Source organism: Panicum virgatum, chromosome 9N (assembly GCF_016808335.1).
Source record: "Panicum virgatum strain AP13 chromosome 9N, P.virgatum_v5, whole genome shotgun sequence".
NCBI classification, from domain to species: domain Eukaryota; kingdom Viridiplantae; phylum Streptophyta; class Magnoliopsida; order Poales; family Poaceae; genus Panicum; species Panicum virgatum.
Window position 1 is genome coordinate 77,305,306 of NC_053153.1, and position 21,472 is coordinate 77,326,777.

General features: G+C 49.1%; 1 protein-coding gene across 1 annotated transcript; it reads left to right on the plus strand.

The window, feature by feature from the left end:
• The first annotated feature begins 5,215 nt into the window (after nt 1-5,215).
• LOC120693011 (protein BIG GRAIN 1-like) lies at nt 5,216-6,728 on the plus strand. The gene has a single exon (XM_039976412.1). It carries the CDS (start codon nt 5,502-5,504, stop codon nt 6,465-6,467), a length of 966 nt encoding a protein of 321 aa, XP_039832346.1. The 5' UTR covers nt 5,216-5,501; the 3' UTR covers nt 6,468-6,728.
• Nucleotides 6,729-21,472: the final 14,744 nt, after the last annotated feature.

A 21,472-nucleotide genomic window follows, 5' to 3' on the forward strand; every position in this document is an offset into this window, starting at 1 on the left:
GCAGGCGTACGTGGGGAGGAGATGAGATAGATGCAGTGGTGGAAGAAATCTCTGATCGTATCAGGGGACAAGACGTCGACCGATATGCAGGGCGACCGTTTGCTGAGTAGTGCGCGGCTAGAGCACGATTTGTTGCTTTTCGGTGGGAGATCGAGATGATCCATCGTTTTCCCGGCCCCTTCCATCTTTGATTGACACCGGCTGTTCCTTCGTTGGAAAATGGCATGGAACGGCTTCGTTGGAAGATGCGTTGGAATCGTGAGTTGGATCAGTGGCGTCGTGGAATCGATGGTGATTCGGTGCTCTTTGAAGAGACCCTGCGTCGGTCCTGAAGCACACGAAATCGAGGTCCCTGTCGTCGCCTTGGGTCGTAGCAGGAGAAAACAGAGAAAGTGGACAGTGATCGATCACATAGTAGAAGGACTTTCACTGAAAAAGGAAATTGTGCAGCTCCCTCATGATCCTAATGTAATGCTGGATTAGCAATGCATGGATCCTCTGCCTACCTGGCTGCCATGGGAATGGTAAGTTGGTAACTACCCTCCTATGGACTTGAACCTAACCCAGCAGAAAATTGAGGCCTTGTTTAGATGCCTTCAAAATTCCAAAACTTACAAGATTTCTCATTACATCGAATCTTTAAACGCATGCATGAAATATTAAATGTAGCTGAAAATAGACCCGAACAGAATAGAGAACCAACCCAGAAGGAGGGCAACCAATCCTCCTAGTCCTAACCCTCTCCTCCGTGAGTCCGTGGACCACCCTAGCTAGGCGAGCTTGCTACTAGGACCTGGAAAGAGCGAGCGCCAAAACAAAAGAGGCGGCACAGGCATAGGGCATACCATGATTAGCGCATCCGTCTGGCGACAGGGACACTTAACATTCTCCAAAGCCACCCTCTTTTCCCTAACACCCCCCATGCGTGCAGGTGCAGCGTGCGCTCCTTCCATTGCCCCTTTAGGCCTTTACCACTAGCAGTCGTTAATCGCCCAGGCCAGCGGTGCAACGGTGCGTGCGCCACAGGATGCTGATCCGCTTTCGGTTCCGGCCACCTTCCCGGCACGCACGCACACAAGACAGGCAGGCGGACAGGAGAGAGAGAGAGAGAGAGAGAGAGAGAGAGAGAGAGAGAGAGAGAGAGAGAGAGAGAGAGAGAGAGAGAGAGAGAGAAACAAATCCGGCCGGCGACACGATCTGGGTTCGCCACCCGTGCAACGGAAGATGCCAGGCAGACGGCGTCGCGACGTCGTGCGCGGCCGGCCAGCCAGCCCTGAGCCTGAGCGGTTGCGGGCGGATCACGGGCAGGGGCCAGCGATCCCTCCCTCCCTCCCAGGCCCAGCTGCGCCTCTGGTGCGGCTGCCGCGGCGCTGGCCGACCACGGGGAAAGCGAAAGCCTGGCGCGGGGCGGGGGGAGCGATCGATCCTCCCTTGGGCCGGCGGCAACGCCCGGCACAACGTGACGTCCCAGCAGCCGCTGCCGGGCGCGGTGCCGCCTCCGCTTTTGCGCGCTTTGCCCTCGAGGGGGGCAGCGGATCGAGCGATCCGGACGCGACCCCAGGGCACTGGGCGCCTTGCCGAGTAGAGTAGCTCACCAACACGTTGCCCGACACCGCCTGTTGATCGTACGCGAGTACTGTGGCACTTATTGTGCTGCCGGATTCTGTTGCTCGTAGATAGAACTATATATGCTACAGTAGTAGCTAGGTTTGTAAGCTAGCGGTTATGTGCTGCGTTCGCTTGGCTGTGGCCGGTGGCTGGTGCTGATTTATTATGTGAGAATAGTACTGGTACTTGGTGGCTAGTGCTGATTTAGTATGAGAGAACAGTACTGCTGGTTGGTTGACTGATAAGCCAAGCGAACACAGCGATGATCAACCGCTAATCAAATGTTGAGGCACCGAGAGCGTTGAGAATAATGGCCCTGTTTAGTTGTAAGTAGTACAAAAATTTTGACTAATAATTAGGGATATTAAATAAAGGCAATTTGTAAAATTAACTCCACAGCCCTGCGCTATTTCGCGAGACGAACCGAATGAGACCTTTGACCGCACGATTAGAGGTTGGTTACTGTAGTATTACTGTAGCCAATCATCGATTAATTACCATCATTAGATTCGTCTCGAAAAGTTACACACATCTGTGAAAAAATTTTGCAAATAAACTTCGTTTAGTACTCCATGCATTGAAGATTTTTTTTTATCGGGAAACGTGTGTCGTAGTTGTGATACACAACCTAACAGGGCCAATGCGTTGGCTGAGTGAGACAAGCCAGGGAAATGGCCGAGAGTGAAAGGCCTAAAAAGATCTGCAGATTCCTGCATCCACAGTTTTACCCCCTTCATTTCTCGAGTTAACTACTGGCCCGGGTGAGAGATTCAAGAATCAATTATCTTATTATTTGGCCAACAAATAAAACCTCCACATTCGTTCTTAATGCCTAAAAATTCTCACGTTAATCAGAGAAAAAAGAAAAATTAAAATTACTCACCACTGTCATTATAAAAAAATTAGTCTAAAATACTCCTATGCCTAATTAAAAATCACCCACCAATGCCATTATAAAAATCTATTATCTTATTATTTGGCCAACAAACGAAGCCTCCACGTTCGCTCTCAATGCCTAGAAATTCCCACATTAATCAGAGAAAAAAAAATTAAAATTACCCACCACTGCAATTACAAAAAAAATTAGCCTAAAATACCCCTATGCCTAACTAAAAATCACTCACCAATGCCATTATGAAAAATTAAATATGAAATATCATTTATTTATGTATCAGTTACAAACATATACTATTAATAAAACTAAAACTAACAACAATCAATAAAAATAAAACGAAAATAAAAAAAATTATATACATAATATTATTAAAGCTCAACAAATCAAATTGTTATTATAGGTAAATCATATTTGAATTGTTTTAACCAATAATAAAACATAATTTACGATAATGAATATAGTGATGTATGATAAAAAAATAGTATAATATTTAAGTAAGAATATAATGACATGTGAATTTTTGAATTTTCAATACTAGCCACGCCAATGCGCGGGCTATACGCCTAGTTACTTTATACTTCTGAATCAGTAATTACCAAATCAGTTCTCGCTCGTCACATGACCTCGGGTGTATTCTGTTGTCTTTAGTTCTGGCTTACCTTCCTGGGACAAATACTACCACGTGAGATCCATATAAATTGCAGAGAACAAATTCAGATGCAAGCAGACAAGTGCTTATAATTACTGTCGTAATGAGGGCTGGGCGGCTGGCTAACCATCGATCTCTTTTTTGTTTGTCCACGTAAAAACAAAACGAGCGGCGTCGCGGTATGGAAAGCCGCGCCTTGTTGCACTTGCACATGCGAGACGGCGCGAGAGAAGAACGGGAGAGAAGCCAGGGCAGCGCCAATGCCCTACATCGCTCGCTGTCTCTGAATTCCTGAGGCCCGGACCATGACCAATAATGAGTCGACAGGCGCGCGCTCATTTCAACCAAACCAACCACGTCAACGACCCAAGAGAGGGTGAGGCCATGATCCAACAGGCACCAAGTCGCGAGTGCCCCCTCCCCACACGCACGCGCACAATCAGAACACCAACCCGTCCAATCAATCACCCGACGGCGCGCGGTGCGGTGCACCTCCATTACTCGGAAAGCTCCGGCGCCCGGCGTGCCGATGCGGTGGGAGATCGAAGAGCAAAGGCGAGAAGCGACCTACTCGGCCTCCTCCATTGTCTCCCGAGGAAGGCCAAGCCATTGGTGGCGGCCATCACTTCCGTGTTCCGTTCTGTCCCGCCGGAGCAGGAGGAGACGAGCAGGATCGCTATCGTGCTCCACCCCAGCTGTCGCATCAACCAACAGCAGCCCGGCCGGAGTGTGCGTCAAGCCAGGACGGTGACGCCGCGGCCTGCCTGCCCCCTCACTGTCACTGTCGCGGGGGCCCCCTGTTTGTCCTGCAACACAAGCCGCTAATCCATCCGCCTCCACAATAAAGACGGACGCGGCCGGATGGATTAAGAGGAGAGAGCGAGAACCTCATGCTCATCCGCTCGGTCGTTACGAGTGAGTGGATCGTGCCCGGATCGCGTCGTCCGGCAGTGCATGCGAGGAAGCGCCGCCGCCGTGCCCGCGCGAGCACGGCGGCGCGCCCTGCATTGTGGTGGCGTTCTGGCGTGTTGGCGCCGCTTGTTTACGGGCCGGGCGCGTCTGCTGTCTGCTGATGCATGGCGGCCGCCCTGTTCGTCCACAACGCGACATGGTTTGTGCTGTCGAGGCAACGACATTGTTACTGGAACGAACAGGTGATTCCTTCACCCTGTACGCATGCATCCATGTCTGCCTCTCTATATAGCGTCCCAAATACATTCTTTTCGGCGTGTTTATCGTGCAGCTAGCGGCACTAGAGCTCTTGGAATGGAGCACGCATCGCATTGTACGTACCCACACCATCGGTTGTTACTGGTTAGCATAAGAGTGTTTTCTGAGATTTATTTATACTCAAGATTTTTGTGTTTGGAAAAAAAAGAAGTGTAATCCAGTCCAGCCTGAACAAGGAAACGAAGGTGGGCCGCGCTCTGCTTTGCACCTCGATCACGCAGTGTAATCCAGCGCCGGACCGTTGCGAAATAACCCTCTCTCCCCACGTACACAGGACTGTTGAGAGGTCTCACGTTGGACGAGGCTCCGCTGCAGTTGGCCGCCGTGCAGTTGAGTCACTGCGTGTGGGGCCTGCACGAGTGGGGCCCACGTGGCAGTGACCCAACTGCAGAGGAGGTAACTGCAGCGGATCCGGTTCCCTCACGTTCGCGGCGGATCGCCACGGGATCGGACGGCACAGGGCACGACACGAGTCAGAACGAAACCTGGGACGCGGTGCCGAAATGGAAATCGGTCACCCGGCGGTAACCGCTTGCACTGTTGCACAGCAGCAGTAAACCAAAGCAAACCTCCCCCGATGAAATGCTCACGCGTGAGCTGCAGCAGCCAGCACCACACCACAGCTGTTGCGGAGGAGCAGATGGGATGGGTACACCAGGGCCAGGGGCGGCGCGGTACATTTCGCGCGGTGACGGTAAAACGGGCGCGCGGGCCCACCGGCAAGGAGACGGAGATCGCCATCACCCACCCGGGCGCCACCCCCGTTTCGTTTCCCTCCCACCTCCCCCGCGCCACGTCAGCGCCTCCCCTCCCTCTCCGTGGCTCCATCCCGTCCCGCCCCGCCCCCGCCGCTATATCTTCGGGCCGATCCCTTCCCCCCCCTCACCCTTCTTTCCTCCCAGCTCGCTCACTCTGCTCTCCCCCAAGCCGAAGCCAAGCTCCCACCCCAGCAGCAAAACACACCGCAGCAGCTACCACCAAGCTCTCCTTCCGTTCCATGCACCACCGCTCCCAGCCAGGCTTGCATTGAGCAGCTTCAGCGACCGCCTCTGCTCCCGTGCTCTGCTGTCCGCTCGCGGCGTATCAGGACGTGAGCTTTGGTTGTCGTCCGCCGGCGGGATGGAGAGGTGGGGGGACAAGGGGGCGGTGGCTCCGGCGCCGGGGAGGGCGAGGCGGTACGCCGACCAGCCGTCCTTCTCGTCCACGCTGCTCGACGCCATATACAAGTCCATGGACGAGCCCGACGACGGGGTGGCGGCCGCCGCCAGGAAGCAGACCCAGGACCTGCACTACAGCTGCTACTACAAGGCGTCGCTGGCGGGGAGCTACCGCGCCAGCAGGGCGCACGCCACCACGTCCAGCTCATCCGAGTGCTCCAGCTACGGCGGCTTCTCTTCGTCCGAGGCCGAGTCGTCGCAGCACCGCCGCCTGCGGCCCATCCGCACGAGCGTCGCCGCCGCCGGGGAGGCGCCCGCGCCGGACAAGACGAAGAGGGCCGCCAAGAATAAGCCGGGCGCCAACATCCGCGCCAAGCTCAGGGACCTCCGCAAGCCGGCGTCCCCCGGCGCGCGGCTCGCGGGGTTCCTCAACGCCATCTTCAACGGCAAGCGCGCGCCGCCGACGCCGCCCTCGGCGTCGCGCGCGGCGGCGGCGGCGGAGTCCGCGTGCTCCACGGCGTCCTCGTACTCCCGCTCCTGCCTCAGCAAGACGCCGTCCACGCGGGGCCAGCCGAAGCGCACCGTGCGGTTCATGGACAGCGACAGCGAGGCGGCGGCCGCGGTGCCAGCCGCGGCCGTCGAGCGCCAGCGGGTGCAGGTCGGGGTGGTGGAGCTGGAGCGGATGCTGCTCCACCGGATGGAGATGGACAGCGACGAGGACGACGAGGACGAGGAGAGCAGCGACGCCAGCTCCGACCTGTTCGAGCTCGAGAACTTCGCGGCCGTCGCGCCGGCCGCCGGCGGGGCCGCCGCGTACAGGGACGAGCTGCCGGTGTACGAGACGACGAGGGTCGTGCTGAACCGCGCCATTGGCCACGGGCACGGGCACGGGTACGCGCACGGCAGGAGTACCAGAGTAGTGGTGTGATTTTTGTTCTGGGTTAGGGGGCGGGTAACTGTAAAATGGTGGGAGTAACTGTAAAATACGCGTGGTGGTTTGGGAGGGAAATGGGTTTGGGGCACCAAGCGGCAAGCGCTTGCTGCTCTGATGAGATCTACGACTAGTGATCTTGTTAGGCTTTCTTGCATCTGTTTTCCCCCCTTTTATTTTGCTCAGTGTAATTGTGCTGTTAGTACTAATTCTAGTGGAGTAACTCGGCAAATGCCATGCTCTTTTTGCCCTCTTTCATCTGTTTCCCCATGATGTTAGACGGTGCTATTACCATTTCTTCACTTCGTTTTGAGGAAATCCGAAGCCACTTCAAGTGTGAAAATCTTCGAAGACAGCCCAATATACAAGTACTGGTAATTTAGTCTTTGCCACGTGTTGTCAGCTGTTCAAGAAAGCACTCATGGCGTATGAGAACACTTTCTTTGTGGCTCAGCCTTGAAAAAAAGAAGCGAATTCCAATCGAAAGCAATCGATTCGGATACTGAAAGCATCGCGAGCCCGCTCAGTTGGATACCTGACGACGTTTCTATCTCATCGATGGCGAGCGCACTACCGCCCCAAAGCGTACCATGTAATCAGTATTCTTAACACTGCATGCATCCTGCAGCGCTGCAATTCTTTTCCTTCTCCTTTTCTGGGATGAGCGTGCGGCGAACAGAGAACAACGCACGCAGGGAGATCAAAAGGGAGCAAAAGGTGAGATCCGAGATCGGTGGATAGCATGATCGGCGAGGGATTTGACGGGGGCGCACACGCTCTGCCTGCTGCTGGTGCTCTGCGCTAAGTGAATTGCCAATCATTACTGGAATCATTTCCAGGAGTTGCCGCAGCCTCCCGTGTTATCTGTCAGTCGACTGAAAATGGAAAACGTAGAGGATGTCTGAAGGTGAACGCGTAAGCAGCAGAGGTAAAAGATGAACGGACGATGAGCATTGCCCATCTTGTAGTTGAGGATGTCGACAGAAAAACAAGCAGGCACTATAGTTCTTGGCGTCATCGATCGTTGGTCAGGTTTTGCCTCCATTGGTTTGTGAGTCAGGTGTCCAACTGTCCATCGAGCAATGCACGCGTGCTTTGCCATGTTTGTGGCGCGCCTCGATTCCGCGGTGCAAAACCAGGAACACAAGCCTTCTATCCCGGCTACCCGTACGGCCCTCAACAATCAAAACGCTATGCTTCCAGGCCCATGACTTGCTACCAAAGTAAACTCTTGTGAGGTGGTGTTAGCTGGCTCTCTTCTTTACCTATCCTATCTATGCTAGTGAATGTGCTACCTGCCTCCGTAGCCGGCAGGTCTATTACAGAATAAAAATCGTGCAAAGTAATTAATGTTCTAAAAAACTCGGATCATCATCAGATAACAAGTTTCAGATGATGATGATCATTAAGGTTCCGGAATGGATTAAGGCGGTTCCGGGTTCGGTGTGAAAAAGGACAGTCAAGCATTTCGGCGGCCGGGAGGAGAGATTTGTTTGAGCCAACTGGATATAGGCTACACATGCGAGCTCAGAGGGGGCTTTCACCTTTGATTATTCAGCTGCAATTTTCTGTCGTTCGACTTTGATGTTCTGTCCGATATAGAATTTGTCATCCTCTGGTATTACTAGTATATGCTCTTTTTAAAAATTTGGGAGACCGTTTTCTGATGCTGCCGCTCTGCATGAAACTGACTGCAGTGTGTCCTTTTTCCGCTCGAACGATTTACCCTTCTTTATGTTTGTACACCGGACGATTCTGATGCTAACTGTTACTTCATGTAGTGCCTATACAGGCTGCCTTGAAATTTCGAAATCAAATCGATTCATGTCCCCACGGGGGAGTCACAGCCATCATCCTACAAATTTTTGTAAAACAAATTAAATCACTTCTGGCCTCCTCTTTGATCCGAACTAGACTCGATGGCGGGAAGCAAACTGTGCGTGCTGTCGTATTTTACTAGCATTATTTTCCAACCAATTCCTTTCACCTTTTCCCAGCTTTGGTGAGTCCCCCCAGTCAAAAAGATGAGTGTGTTCGTCGAGCCTCTTGAGAGGGCTAGCCGTCGTATTCGAGTCATTTTTTTATGGCTCGGTCCATCAATCGATTCCCATCCTTTTGGAGCGTGGCAATAAGAAATTAAAATACGCTGTTGCTTTTTATACAGTTCTGATTATACAGTACTGCTACTACCTGTAACTATGTTCTCTGCTCCACTCATCTTCCTTTTATTTTTCTTTTTCTTAAAAAAAACTACGCTCTGCTGGTTCTTTTCTAGATTAGAGAGAATAGCAAACACCATGTCAGCTTGTATGCGTGCGGCTAGCTGAACAACAATATTTGCATCCACTGATCGATTGATCTTTGTGCGAAATCATTTCAGACGCTTGTATGAAATGACTGCATTTGCATGGACCACAAACACGCCATAAATGAACCTGATCTGGCACGCAAAGCTGCAGCTGCAATTCGGTTCTGGATTAGCAACTGGGGCTAGATAGCTACTGCAAAGTTGATTAGGACTTAACTGAACCAATTGGTGGGCTGAATTGTGCTACTAGAGTACCAGTACACCATTGAAGCGTCCCCTCATAAGAGAAGACTTAAAAGTGATACACTATCAGTCCCAAGAGGCTGATAACACTTTTATTACATCAGATGGTACATCACCGTACAACTCTACGCGGAAGTGGGCAGTGAAGCGTCACTGTCGCGAGGATAACAACTAACACCCATACAACGATATTAACTACAAAAAGGGGGTCATCAGAGTTTTGCGCCATGCGGAACCTCCTGTGGGTGACCCTAATCCACAGGCAAGGTTGGGTGCAGGACGGAACCTCTACTCGACGTCTTCGAGAACGAAGTCTGGATCTTCCTCTGTAAAAATTAAGAATGGGGTGAGTACAAACGTACTCAGCAAGTCCAACCACACCCACGGAGGGGGTATAAACAGAATATAATGTATAGGATAAATCAAGGATAAGGCTAGGGTTTAATTTGCGGAAAGCAATCTTTTATGCAAGGGTTCATTTGAAAGAAAGAATTTTCAAAGCAAGTTTTCTTTGTACCGAATAACACATAATGTTGGCCCCCCACAGGACCCAAATTTTAAGCTGCTACCAGACTCCTCATCCGCCGTAGCACACGGCACAACTGCCGGACTTTTTTCCAAAACAACTCACGCTAACCCATCCCAAAAGAAACACTAGTTATGTGACCACACCGTAACTCGCCCAGTACCGTGGGCAAGGCTATTCGAATAGGTTTTAACTCTGTAGAAGTGTGCAACTTTACCCACAAGCGGGGTACCACAGCTCGATCACCGTAGTGTCGGTGCAGATCCCAACAAAGTCATTACCCACCTTAGGTAGACCTGACTAGCCATCATGGGATCCACCAAGGGGTCATTGTCCTATCACAGAGGTTTTAACCGGGGCATAAGTCACACAGAGCTAATCCCTTCTCCTTGATCACCCGTTGCTCTCAGCTCTCCTGATGGCTATCAGACTAACTAGTGGGGTTTATGCTAAGCCGTTGCCCATTCAACGGTCGAGTGGTTTGCACGATAGTGGAGTTAGGTGAGATGACACACCAACTCGGTCCGTAGTTGTGACAAGATGGATATCTCCCTTCCTTGCTCTGCCACACAGGCACGAGCAAACCAACCGGCAAATCACACAGAAATGCCATCCATCCCGTCTAAACTCATCTTTCGAAAATTCCACATTTTCCCTTCCCACACACACACATTTTCTTTATAAAACAAGTTGTATTGTGTATGAGATCCTAAGCATTCTAGCAGTGATTAACATCCAAACAACACATTCAAACATTAATCTAGGTGGTCAAGGAATGGTTATAACAAATCAAGGGATGGCTATCCAACCATGTTTTCAGCAGGCAAAACATATGCAGTTTTATAAAACAGGCCAATATGTTGTGTTTATAAAAACTAGGACAGAAGCATGCATCAAAGGATGGGATTGAACTTGCCGTCTTTGAAGCCTTCCGGGAAGTCCTGCTCGAGGTACTGTCCTTCGGGTTCGGGGTCGCGGTATTGGTCGGCGTACTCCTCGTCAGGTTCTCCCTCGTTCACATCGGTATCTACGGCACGCACAAATAAGCACACAATAAATAAAAAGAAATAAATGTTTTATCATTGAGCTCGAATCAGAAGAAATTAAGTTATGGAGGTAGGAATAATATTTTTGGGAGATTCTCTAATGGCACGACTGAAAATATATTAGAAATGGTGTGGTAACGTTTCGGGATAATTGGAGGATTTTTGGTGCATGGAATGATAGGTTAAAGAGAGATTTAGGGGCTAATTAAGGATCCGGGGCTTATTTGTAAATACTTTTGAGATGACAGGGCTTGATTAGAATTTTGGAAAGTACTTGGGCTACTCTAGAAAGGGGCAGGGATCTTTCTATAATTATTTTTGTGTAGTGCGGTGGTTAATTCCTAGAAAAGAATAAGGGAGGGGTTTCTTTAGAAAAAGGCTAGAGAGAGTGGGAGGGCTCTTTATAGAAAGGGAGGAAGGGCAGGGGGCTCAGGGCAATTTTGCCCTTCATCTTCTTCCTCCCGTTCCTCCCTCGACAAAAAACAGAGAACAAGGGGGAGGGGGCGCCATGGGTGGTAGCCCTCCGGGGCATGGCGGAGGCCGGGAGGCGGGGCAAAACGGAGAGGAGGATGAGGGGGTTCGATTCCCCTAACTGAGCAGGCAGCAGGGAAGAGAAGGAAGGAGAAAAGAAAAAGAAGAAAGAGAAAAAGGAAAAAGGAAGAAAAAGAAAAGGGGGAAAAGGAAAAAGGAAAGAGGAGAAAAAGAAGAGGAGGCGCCGGCGGGATTCGCGGTGACGGTCGCGAGCTGGGCGTGGCGTCGATGAGAAGCGACACACACGAGAAACGAGGAGAATGGGGAAGGTTTAAACGAGGATTGATTTCGGTGTTGAAACAGAGATTGGGTTTTGGTGTCCGGGCGACAAATTGCCGGAAAAGATTCAAGCTCGGCGATGAAAATATTTTAAAAAATATTTTTAGTGAGTAATTTAATTTGTTGAATTTTTCGGGATGTTACAACCATGCTTTATGGACCACACACACATACGATGCAACACTATTAGAGGCCGATAAGCATCATGGAAAGATAAGCACTTCCAGCTCAGAGTGGCTGCACTGTACCCTGCACACGTTCTCTATTCTCCTCCAAATGCATATATGGCATATATGGGCCCTGTTTAGATCATTTTGCATTTTGAAGTTTGCATTTTTGCATTTTTAGAATGTAATCTTCAACATTTGAAGTATTAAATGTAGACTAATCACAAAACTAATTACAGATCTCATCTGTAAACTACGAGACGAATCTAATGAGTTTAATTAATCCATCATTAGAACATATTTACTGTAGTGCCACTGTAGCAATTTAGTGCCTAATCACGTCCTAATTAGGCTCATTAGATTCGTCTCGCGATTTACAATCCATTTGTGTAATGTGATTTATTTTTCAACTACATTTAGTACATCATACAAGTAATTTATAAAAATTTTGCGTTTTGGGATCTAAATAAGACCATATATGCCTTTGTCTCTGTAGGCTCTAGCTAGTGTCCCTAGAAATGTGGTAGCTAGTACCATTGCCATCCTAGCTTAACATATGCAGCCTTGCCAGCCAAGCTATAAATAGAGGGACAAGGATCTTCAGGGCTGATGAGGAAGGCAAGTGGGGGACCCCTAGGGATGGCAATTGCACCCGCGGATTTTAGACCCGACGGGTGCGGGTTCGATATTCCACCCGTGGGTGGACCCGCACCCATCCACAAACAAAGAAACTCTAACCCAACGTGCTTAGTTAAGGCTTATTCCAACTATCCTAACTATAAAATGAGCACAAAAATTTATAGATTTATTGTTAGTTTGTCGTTAATACTTTGAATTTGGGAATTTGTTGTTAGTTTTCCCTTATTACTTATAGTAAAGTAATGTTTGACTATTTAAATTAAATGATTTGTGCATTTTTATTATATCTTTTGTCACACCCGCGGGCACCCGAAACCCGCCCGAAACCCGCGGGTGCGGGTGCGGGTGCAGAAATGCACCCGCGGGTCTACCTGCGGGCGGGTTTTTTCCAACCCCGCGGGTTTGCCTACGGGCGGGTTTTCATCAAACCCGCACCCACATCCGCGGGTGCCATCCCTAGGTACCCCCTGCACACGAAGAAAAAAAAAGGAAGGACACAAATGTTACGCTCACGCAATACGCATGTTAGCAATGAACTGTGGTTAGTGGTGGCAAGGGATCATGATCTTAATGGTCTCTTCACAATTCAACTTAACTTTCATATATTTTTAGCTCAAAATCTTACTATTACTAATTGGAGGCTTCTTTGAAGGCTCCACATGAAACCACCTAGGATCCTAGGTGGACACTCTAAAAAAATAGATATTCTATAAATTCTCACAAAAATCAGAAACATCTAGCCATCAATCTAACAACTCTAATTATAATGGCCATTGGATCTGTTATCTTTCCTTATAAATTACCCACCTCTGCCATTTTAAAAATAGACTAAAGTAACCCCTAAACATGTATCTAAATTACCCACCTATGCCATTATTAAAAAAAATCTAAAGTAACCCTCTAATCTTTGTGTAAATTACACACTTATGCCATTATAATACAAATAGCCCCCTAAATTTGCATATAAATAATCCAATTATATCATTTTTAGAAGTTAAATTACTCCTAAATTTAAATTTAAATTATATAATTATAATAAAATATTAGAGTATCAATATAAAAATCTAAATTACAATTTTTATCATTACTAATATTATTATTTATATAAAAATACTACCCACGATGTGTCACCATGTATTTACGTATGATGGAAGCGATAAGACTACCAATTCACAAACAAATAGTTCAACTAAATATATATATCAAATACATGTGGAGGTGGGATGTAAAATGAAATTTATTGTAACTAAATAATGATAAATATATATTTTAGAGTATGTGTTAGAACATTTAATTGATTAAAAAGAACGTGATATATGTAATAATAATTATTGATATCATTCTTATATTAATTTTAATTAGCTCGTGTGGGAGCACGGGTTAATAGGCTAGTTATATATAACTAGGCGTATAACCCGCGCATTTGCACGGCTAGTATTGAAAATCCAAAAATTTGCATGTCGTTCTATCCTTACTTAAAGATTATACTATTTTTTTTTACTATATATGACCTGTTCATTATCGTAAATTATATTTTATTGTTGGTTAAAACAATTCAAATATGATATACATATAATATAATAATAATTTGATTTGTTGAGTTTTAATAATTTTATGCATAAAATTATTCTTATTTTTGTTTTATTTTGATTGATGGTTGTTAGCGTTAGTTTTCATTAATAGAATATGTTTGTAACTGAACATAGCTAAAGGGTATTTTACATTTAATTTCATAATGGCATTGGTGGGTAATTTTAATTAGGTATAGGGATATTCTAGGTTAATTTTATTATAATGGCAGTGGTGAGTAATTATTATTGGTTAAAACAATTCAAATATGATCTACATATAATATAATAACAATTTGATTTGTTTGAGTTTTAATAATATTATGCATAAAATTATTTTTATTTTTGTTTTATTTTGATTGATGGTTGTTAGCGTTAGTTTTCATTAATAGAATATGTTTGTGACTGAACATAGATAAATGGTATTTTACATTTAATTTCATAATGGCATTGGTGGGTAATTTTTAATTAGGTATAGGGGTATTTTAGGTTAATTTTATTATAATGGCAGTGGTGGGTAATTATTATTTTCTATTTTTCTCCGATTAACGTGGAAATTTCTAGATCTTGAGAACGAACGTGGAGGCTCCATTTGTTGGTAAATAATAAGATAATAGATTGGAGTCCGAACCTTTTGGCACCCGGCCTTTAAATTATCTAGGCTAAAGTTTAAGACACCTTTTTTTGGAGTGTCTTGGTGGTCAAACCCACAGCCGGGTGGCGTAATGCACCCGCCTAAGCCCAGAGGGTGAGTACTCGGGGGTTAGCTAGGATAGCCCAATATCAGAGGAAGAACACGATGAACGCAGCAGGTTTAGAGTGGTTCGGGCCGCCGGAGCGTAATACCCTGCGTCCACTGTGTGTTGTATTGCTTGCGCTCTCAAGAGGTTGAGAGTCTTGGCGTGTCTAGTGCTGAGTCTCCAGAGAGTCCGTGGTGTGCAGCGAGCGCCTCCCTTTTATATCTCAAGGGAGGCGCATACATGGCCGTTGAGTCCCCGATAGGTGGGCCCAACAATGTAGTATAAAACGACATACTGTTCAGACATTATGGCATTGCAGGCGAAAGGAGATCTCATTCCTGGATTTCCTTCCTCTGCCCGTGGGAATCCTCCGTCCAGCATATACATGCCTGTCTTGTCGAAACGACGCCAGGGTGTAGCTTGCGGCGTTGCCTGCAACGTAGCTGAACGGTCCGTGTAGTTTGCGGCGTAGGCGGTATGATGAAAAGGTGCCGTGCCGTCGTATCCATTTAATGCGGCAGACGGGCTCTGCGCGGATGCGGCGCATGCGGCTGCACTGTGTACCTCGGTAATATGCGGTCTACAGTGAGGCCTGACAAAGTCTGCCCCGCGTGCCACGGCAGCAGAGCACGCCTCAACCACCCGCATTGAATGCGGTGGGTGGGCGAGTCTTCCAGTGGAAGACCCGCGCTCGTGCCCGTGCCCGTGCCTACGGGACACGTGGCGTCCCCGGACCCCACCCCGGCGGTATGTTGGTTCTACGCGCGTGGGAGATCCGGACGGACGCGGGGAGGTCCCGGACTCCTATGGGGGTCCGCGCCCTCGGCTGTTGGCTCGGAGCTTCCCCTCCTCAGGGACACATGGTGTCACTGGACCCGTCCCAGAGCGGGGAGCGGGTCCGGGGCCGTTGGCCCGGTGAGGTAAGAGCCTGACCCATGGGGCCCGGCTGCTCCACTCCTTATGGCGTAGTTACGGGTGACTACGCGAGTCCTGTCTTGCTGCAGTAGGAGTGGGTATCCCTGCTACAGGGTACCGACATTATGAGTGGGTATCCCTGCTACAGGGTACCGATATGGAGACATTAGGAGTGGATATCCCTGCTACAGAATACCGACATGAAGAGAGGAGTTCGCTGCTGCCCCGGGCCTCAAAGGAGGCTTAATGTGCGTGCACGTTCGAGTTCGAGCCTGGGCGAGTGAGCTTCCCACCAGAAGACTCCACCAACCGAGCTAGGCTCGGTCTGCAAGTTTAAGGAACTTAACCTCCCCTATTTGTGGCACAACTATTTATAGGCCGCATTTTCTGACGTAAGGAGGGAATAATTTTGCAAGAGACTCTTGAGGAGAAGTTGCTTCAATTCGCTCCTCTTCCTACAATACAAGTATGAAATTTCGTATATATTGTTGAGCTTTTACTAATGCATAAGATTCATTTAAGTATAGGCGAGATGATGGGGTGAACATAGATGGCCATAATGCTTGAAGGCTCATGCAGCCAAGAAAGGTGGTGTTCAGTTCCCCAACTAAGCACTCCCCTGTTTTCTTTACAAAGGGTATTTCGTTTCATTAGGAGAACCTTTGAGCAATAATTACTCTAGTATTTTTTACTTGTGTGCTACAAAAATGCAACAATAAAAAAGGTATTTATGAATATGAATAATGAGGTACATGCATATATGTTTACGGATGAGGAGGCATGGTACAATATTTTGTTTCTATTATAAATAAAAGAAATTATGCACAAAAGTCATATGTGGAAAACCTCCGCTGAGACATGCAGTGTTCAATACTACTAGCTAGGATCAAACTAAAAGGTGGACTACTTGCTGGTTTGGCGATGCTAGCGAATAATTAAGAGCGAGGTCAAAACACAGTTTTGGTGGTGAACCTTAAACCCCGCGATTAAGCAACTTTGGCATCATCTTTTTCAGATAAAGGCACTATAATATGTGGCCAAAAACAGGCCCAAGCTCGTAAAGTGGAAGATGGCAATCAAATTATATGTCAGAAAAAAAAGTATGAGCAATTGCAGAAGCTAGTGTTTAGGAAGGTTTTTACTTGCCCATTAACAGTTGACCCTTGATTGTTTTTCCACGCACTAAGCGTGGCTAATTATATTATTAGCCCTACAATACATTAACCAGGTTAAAGTGGAGGAGGCTAACATATGCGAGATTCACTAGCTTTCGTTAAGCATAGAACAATGGTCGAGCAAACACTGCACTAGCATTTTCTTTTGTGTTCTGTAGTTGTGGTGTTGTTGTGAGGTAGGTATGCTAGGATCTAGGCCATATATAAGCTACCAGGCCTATGAGCTTAGCTACGAGATTTGTTATTATGACATCATGGAGCAGCGTTTGCGTGGCCTCACATTCAGCACCTACTACTAACTCGCTCACATGCTCGTGGCCTTTAGGAATTGGGGGTGAAGATATATGCATGCATGCCCTGTTTAGATCCAACTAGGTAGACCTATCAAACTAATTTTTCTACTAGCTGTGTGGAGTTTGTTGGCTGGAGAGTTACAGCTGGAAATAGCGCGGGGTTGTTTGGATCAGCTGGCTAGAGTTAAAAATTAGCTAGACACTCCCTCCGTATAGGGAAAAAATATCGTTTTGGACAAGATTTGGGTCAAATATTAGGAATATAAATCATGAATAACTTTTAAGCTATCGAATTTGAAAAAAGTGGAAACCATATGAATAGAGTTATCTTAAAAGCACTTTCATAAAAATATACATATATTATTTCTCAACAAATATTTTATAAGAATAAGCAGTCAAACTTATGCTTTGGAGATTGTGTCCCAGTTCTAAACGTCTTCTATTTCCTATATAGAGGGAGTATATATATATAGTTTTAGCTAGGTCAAAACACAGTTGGTTTTGTAGGGTTTTATCGTGGTAATGTAGCGCGTAACCGTTCCACAAAACAAGATTAAAATAAAACAGACGCTGGAGATTGATAGTAGGTGGTAAGGCCATTTCTCAAAAAGTTGTGCCAAACGATTTCTTAATGATTCGGTTGTACGCAATGTATGTATTTTTTTTTGAAATTATACGGTACAACTCAAACACTCACAATCCTATAAATACACATACGCAAACCCTACTCCTACGAGGATCTTTGAAGACCGAGCCGGCAAATCCTCGAGATTGACGAAGTCACCACTGGCGCCTCGGCACTTCGCTGTCGACGGGAACGTCGCCTACCACTGAATGCATCATGCCGTTAAATACCAGAATATTCGCTCCCATAGGGAGTCGAACTCAAGATCTCAGGTGCTACCGGAGCTCTAATAACCACTAGACTACAGGCTCTTTCGCGCAATGTATGTATTTTTCATAGTATCACTACATTCCTTAGGGGAAGTCATGCATTTTAATTTTTTTTTCAATTATTCAGTCGTGCGCGAGGCAGTCGAGATCGGCGGCATGGATTATTGTACGCCATGTGGTTATGTTTGAAACGGCGGCCGGGGAGAGGCAATATAATCTTGGCGTCCGTACATAGAAAAATTAACAAAGCACGTACGCACCCTGATTACCACAGGCCTACCCAACACGGGCATGACCAGGCGCGGACGACGGAGCTCGCTCGCTAGCTAAGGCACATGCATGCGATGCAGGGGCAGCGTTTTGCCGTGCTTTTGGTTTGGCCAGCACGCACCTAGGTTTTCTCCGTGTGTGCACCGCGCGTTCAAACCTTACCTTGAGGTATTGATGAGTGTGAGTCCGGGGCCTGTTTAGTTCATTTTGCAAAATAATTTTGCAAAGAAATCTTGGTCATTTGAAGTACTAAATGAAGTCTATTTATAAAACTTTTTGCATAGATGGGTTGTAAATCGCGAGACGAATCTAATGATGTTAATTAATCCATAATTAATTAATAATTAACGGATGGTTACTGTAGCATCACTGTTGCAAATTATGGATTAAGTAGACTCATTAGAATCGTCTCGCGATTTACAGCCCATCCATGCAAAAAATTTTATAAATAGACTTCATTTAGTACTTCAAATTAGCAAGATTCCTTTTCACTTTAATGCGTTTACGGCTTTTTTGCGTTTACACATAAACAGGGCGTTGATCGAGCAGAAGGTCAAAAGCGACAGTGACCAAGGTCCCCTCCCCGACGGGCCGGGGGCGATAGAGATCAGAAAGAAGAGCTAGCGAGCACGGCCGACGCCGCAGATCCCGAGGCACGGGCACGCGACGGCCTCTATGGTCTGGTCTCTCGGACTCGGTAGTAAGCCAAGCCGGAAGCGGGAGGAGATCTAGCTAGCCGGCCCTGAGCTGTGCGAGGGATGATGCCGCGCGCGGGCGCTTTCCCTTGGATCAAGACACAAAAGGCCGGCGAGGCACCAGCACTCCAGCAGGCAGGACCGCAGGAGGCAGCCCCCCGGAGCGCAACGCCAGTGCGCGCGCGCACGGGCGGGGGCCGGACATGCCCGGTGGCAGGCTAGCGGGCTAGCGGTACACCGATCGCCGGGCCCAGTCGACCGACCGATCGATCCCGGCGGATCGGATCCGATTCGATCCGGCCATCATCTCGCCGATGACATGTGGGCTGGCCGCTCTGCTGCTCAGTTCTCGGAAGCTGCGATGCGGCTTGACACAGGAGCCGTGAAAGAGAAAGAGGACAGTAGCGCCCGATGACATGTGGGCCGGCCCTCTTTACCACGTGCAAAGTCACGGTCCCGTTGTGATCAAGCCACATATACACTGTAATGTTCAATCGTTGGATTACAGGCATTGGCACTTTGGCAGTTTGCAAATACTATAACTCATATACAGTGTGGAGAGGGAGCTCTCTCCGCGCTCCCTTCTCCTGGGGGTGACGAGTGGCGCCACTAGAGCTGACGCCGGACGCAAGCCGTCTGATCCGTCTCAGGAGGTTGATCCAGACCGTTCCTTGGTTCTTTTGCAGATAGACCCTTCAGTTTGTTTCTAATCAAACCCGTCGTCCATATCTTTTTGCAAAAAAAACCCCGCCGCCTACCCTCCCAACACCCACCCGATCCCCACTACGCCCCCTCCTCCGCGCACCCTCCCTCGGCCTCCCCCTCCCTCTCCCCTAACCCTAACGTCCCTCGCTGCCGCCCCGCTGCCCTCCGCCCCCGCCAACGATCGCGCCCTCCGCCCCTCGCCCTCCTCCCCTAACACCGGTCGCCGTCCTTGGCCGCCACCCCACTGCTCCTCGGCACCGCTCCTCCTCTCCGCCGCGCCTTCCTCCTCTCCCCCTCCCTCGCCGGCGGGCACGCGGCACGACGGCAGCGGATCGAGCCGCACGCGCCCGAGCTGGCCGCCCTCTCCCCCGCAGATCTCCGCCGCCGGCAGCCGGGCGTGGGCGCAACTGGGCCTCTTGCGGCGGCGGCCTGGCCCCTGCGCGGTGCGGCCTCGCACGGCGCGACCGGCGCGGCTCCGGCCATGTCCGCCGCGACCTGCGCGTGACGGCGCGGCGGCCTGCTAGAGCTCTCCTCGGCGCGGCGCGTCGACCCGGCGCGCGGTGGCGGCGGCGTTCGACCCGGCGCGGCGGGCGGCGGCGACGGCCGGCCGAGCAAGCCCCATATTCTCTCTCTCTTTCCCTGCTCGAGCCCCCTCCTCGAGATCCACCGCCCCTGCTCGAGCTCCGCCCCCCCTGCTCCGAGCTCCGCGACAGGGAGGACCGGCGGCGAGCAGGGCCGACGTCCACGGCGGCGGCAGCAACGACGGTTGAGGACGGCAGCAACGACGGTTGAGGACGGCGGCGGAAACAACGACATCAAGAAATTAGATGCGTACAGTGTCGCACCATAGATGATCCATTCTTCCGGCGCGGCGTAGCGCGCCTTTCTTCCTGGCCCTTGTTTAGTTGCAAAGTTCAAAATTCTAAAAAAAAAATTCCGGCATCTGCATGGAGACTTAAATCTAGACGAAATAAAAAACGCATTGCATAGTTTGCCTGTAAATCGTGAGACGAATCTAATGAACCTAATTAGGCTGTAATTATACGCTAAATTGCTACAATAATACTATAGTAAAACAACCTCTAATGATGGATTAATTAGTCTCATTAGATTCGTCTCCCGATTTACAGACGAGTTCTGTAATTTAGTATTTAAAATATAGGAAGATTCTTTTTTTAATATTTTATACAGCCCAGCTAAATAAGGCCTAGTTGCAATGATGTGGCCTGGCACCCTGCCTGCCACGCTGATCCGCTCCCCACGTGGGAGCCTACTCCTACTAGCAGTAGCACTGTAGCAGTAGGAACCGCAGGGGCGGCACCACGACACTGCAACCTGCAACGACGCGGCGGCTGTGGACGGACGGCGCGGATCGACCAATCCGCACAACTACGCCCTGCCAGTGCTAGCGGGCCGTACAGTACATTGAAGGAAGCAGGGCGCACGTACGGCCTCCTTGAATCGCAGCGAGATGGGGGGTACTCGTGACCGTACGTGCGTGCGTGTGTCTGCTCTACTCTATTTGTACCTACACGCTCGCGCGTACGTGGACACGTGACCTAAACGGTCGTGTGTCTGCTCTACTCTATCTGTACCTAAACGCTCGCGCGTACGTGGACACGTGACCGGCCGGCGCGCGGGCGCGAGGATCTCGCTAGATCCGCAGCCCGTGCCAAGCAAATCACGTCGGCACCACCTCGTCGATGTCCCAGGCCGACGTAGAGTGGCGGCGCTCGATCGGCCGGCGCGGTGAGGAGGCAACGGGCGGCGCGTGAAGACCAGGCGAGCGACTGGGGCACTCACGACTCACGAGCGGGGGATGACGGAGCCGGAGGAGGAGGACGGAGGCATTGATGGACCGGCCCGCCGGAGGAGAATTGGACAAGAGCGAGGCCATCGCCGGTTCGCCATCACGCGCCACACTGTGCCCTACTGGTCTGTGCCGCGCCAGGCCAGTTCTTCTCAGCCTGAGGCTCTGGCGGATGATATCGAAGAAGCCTTGGCGGGA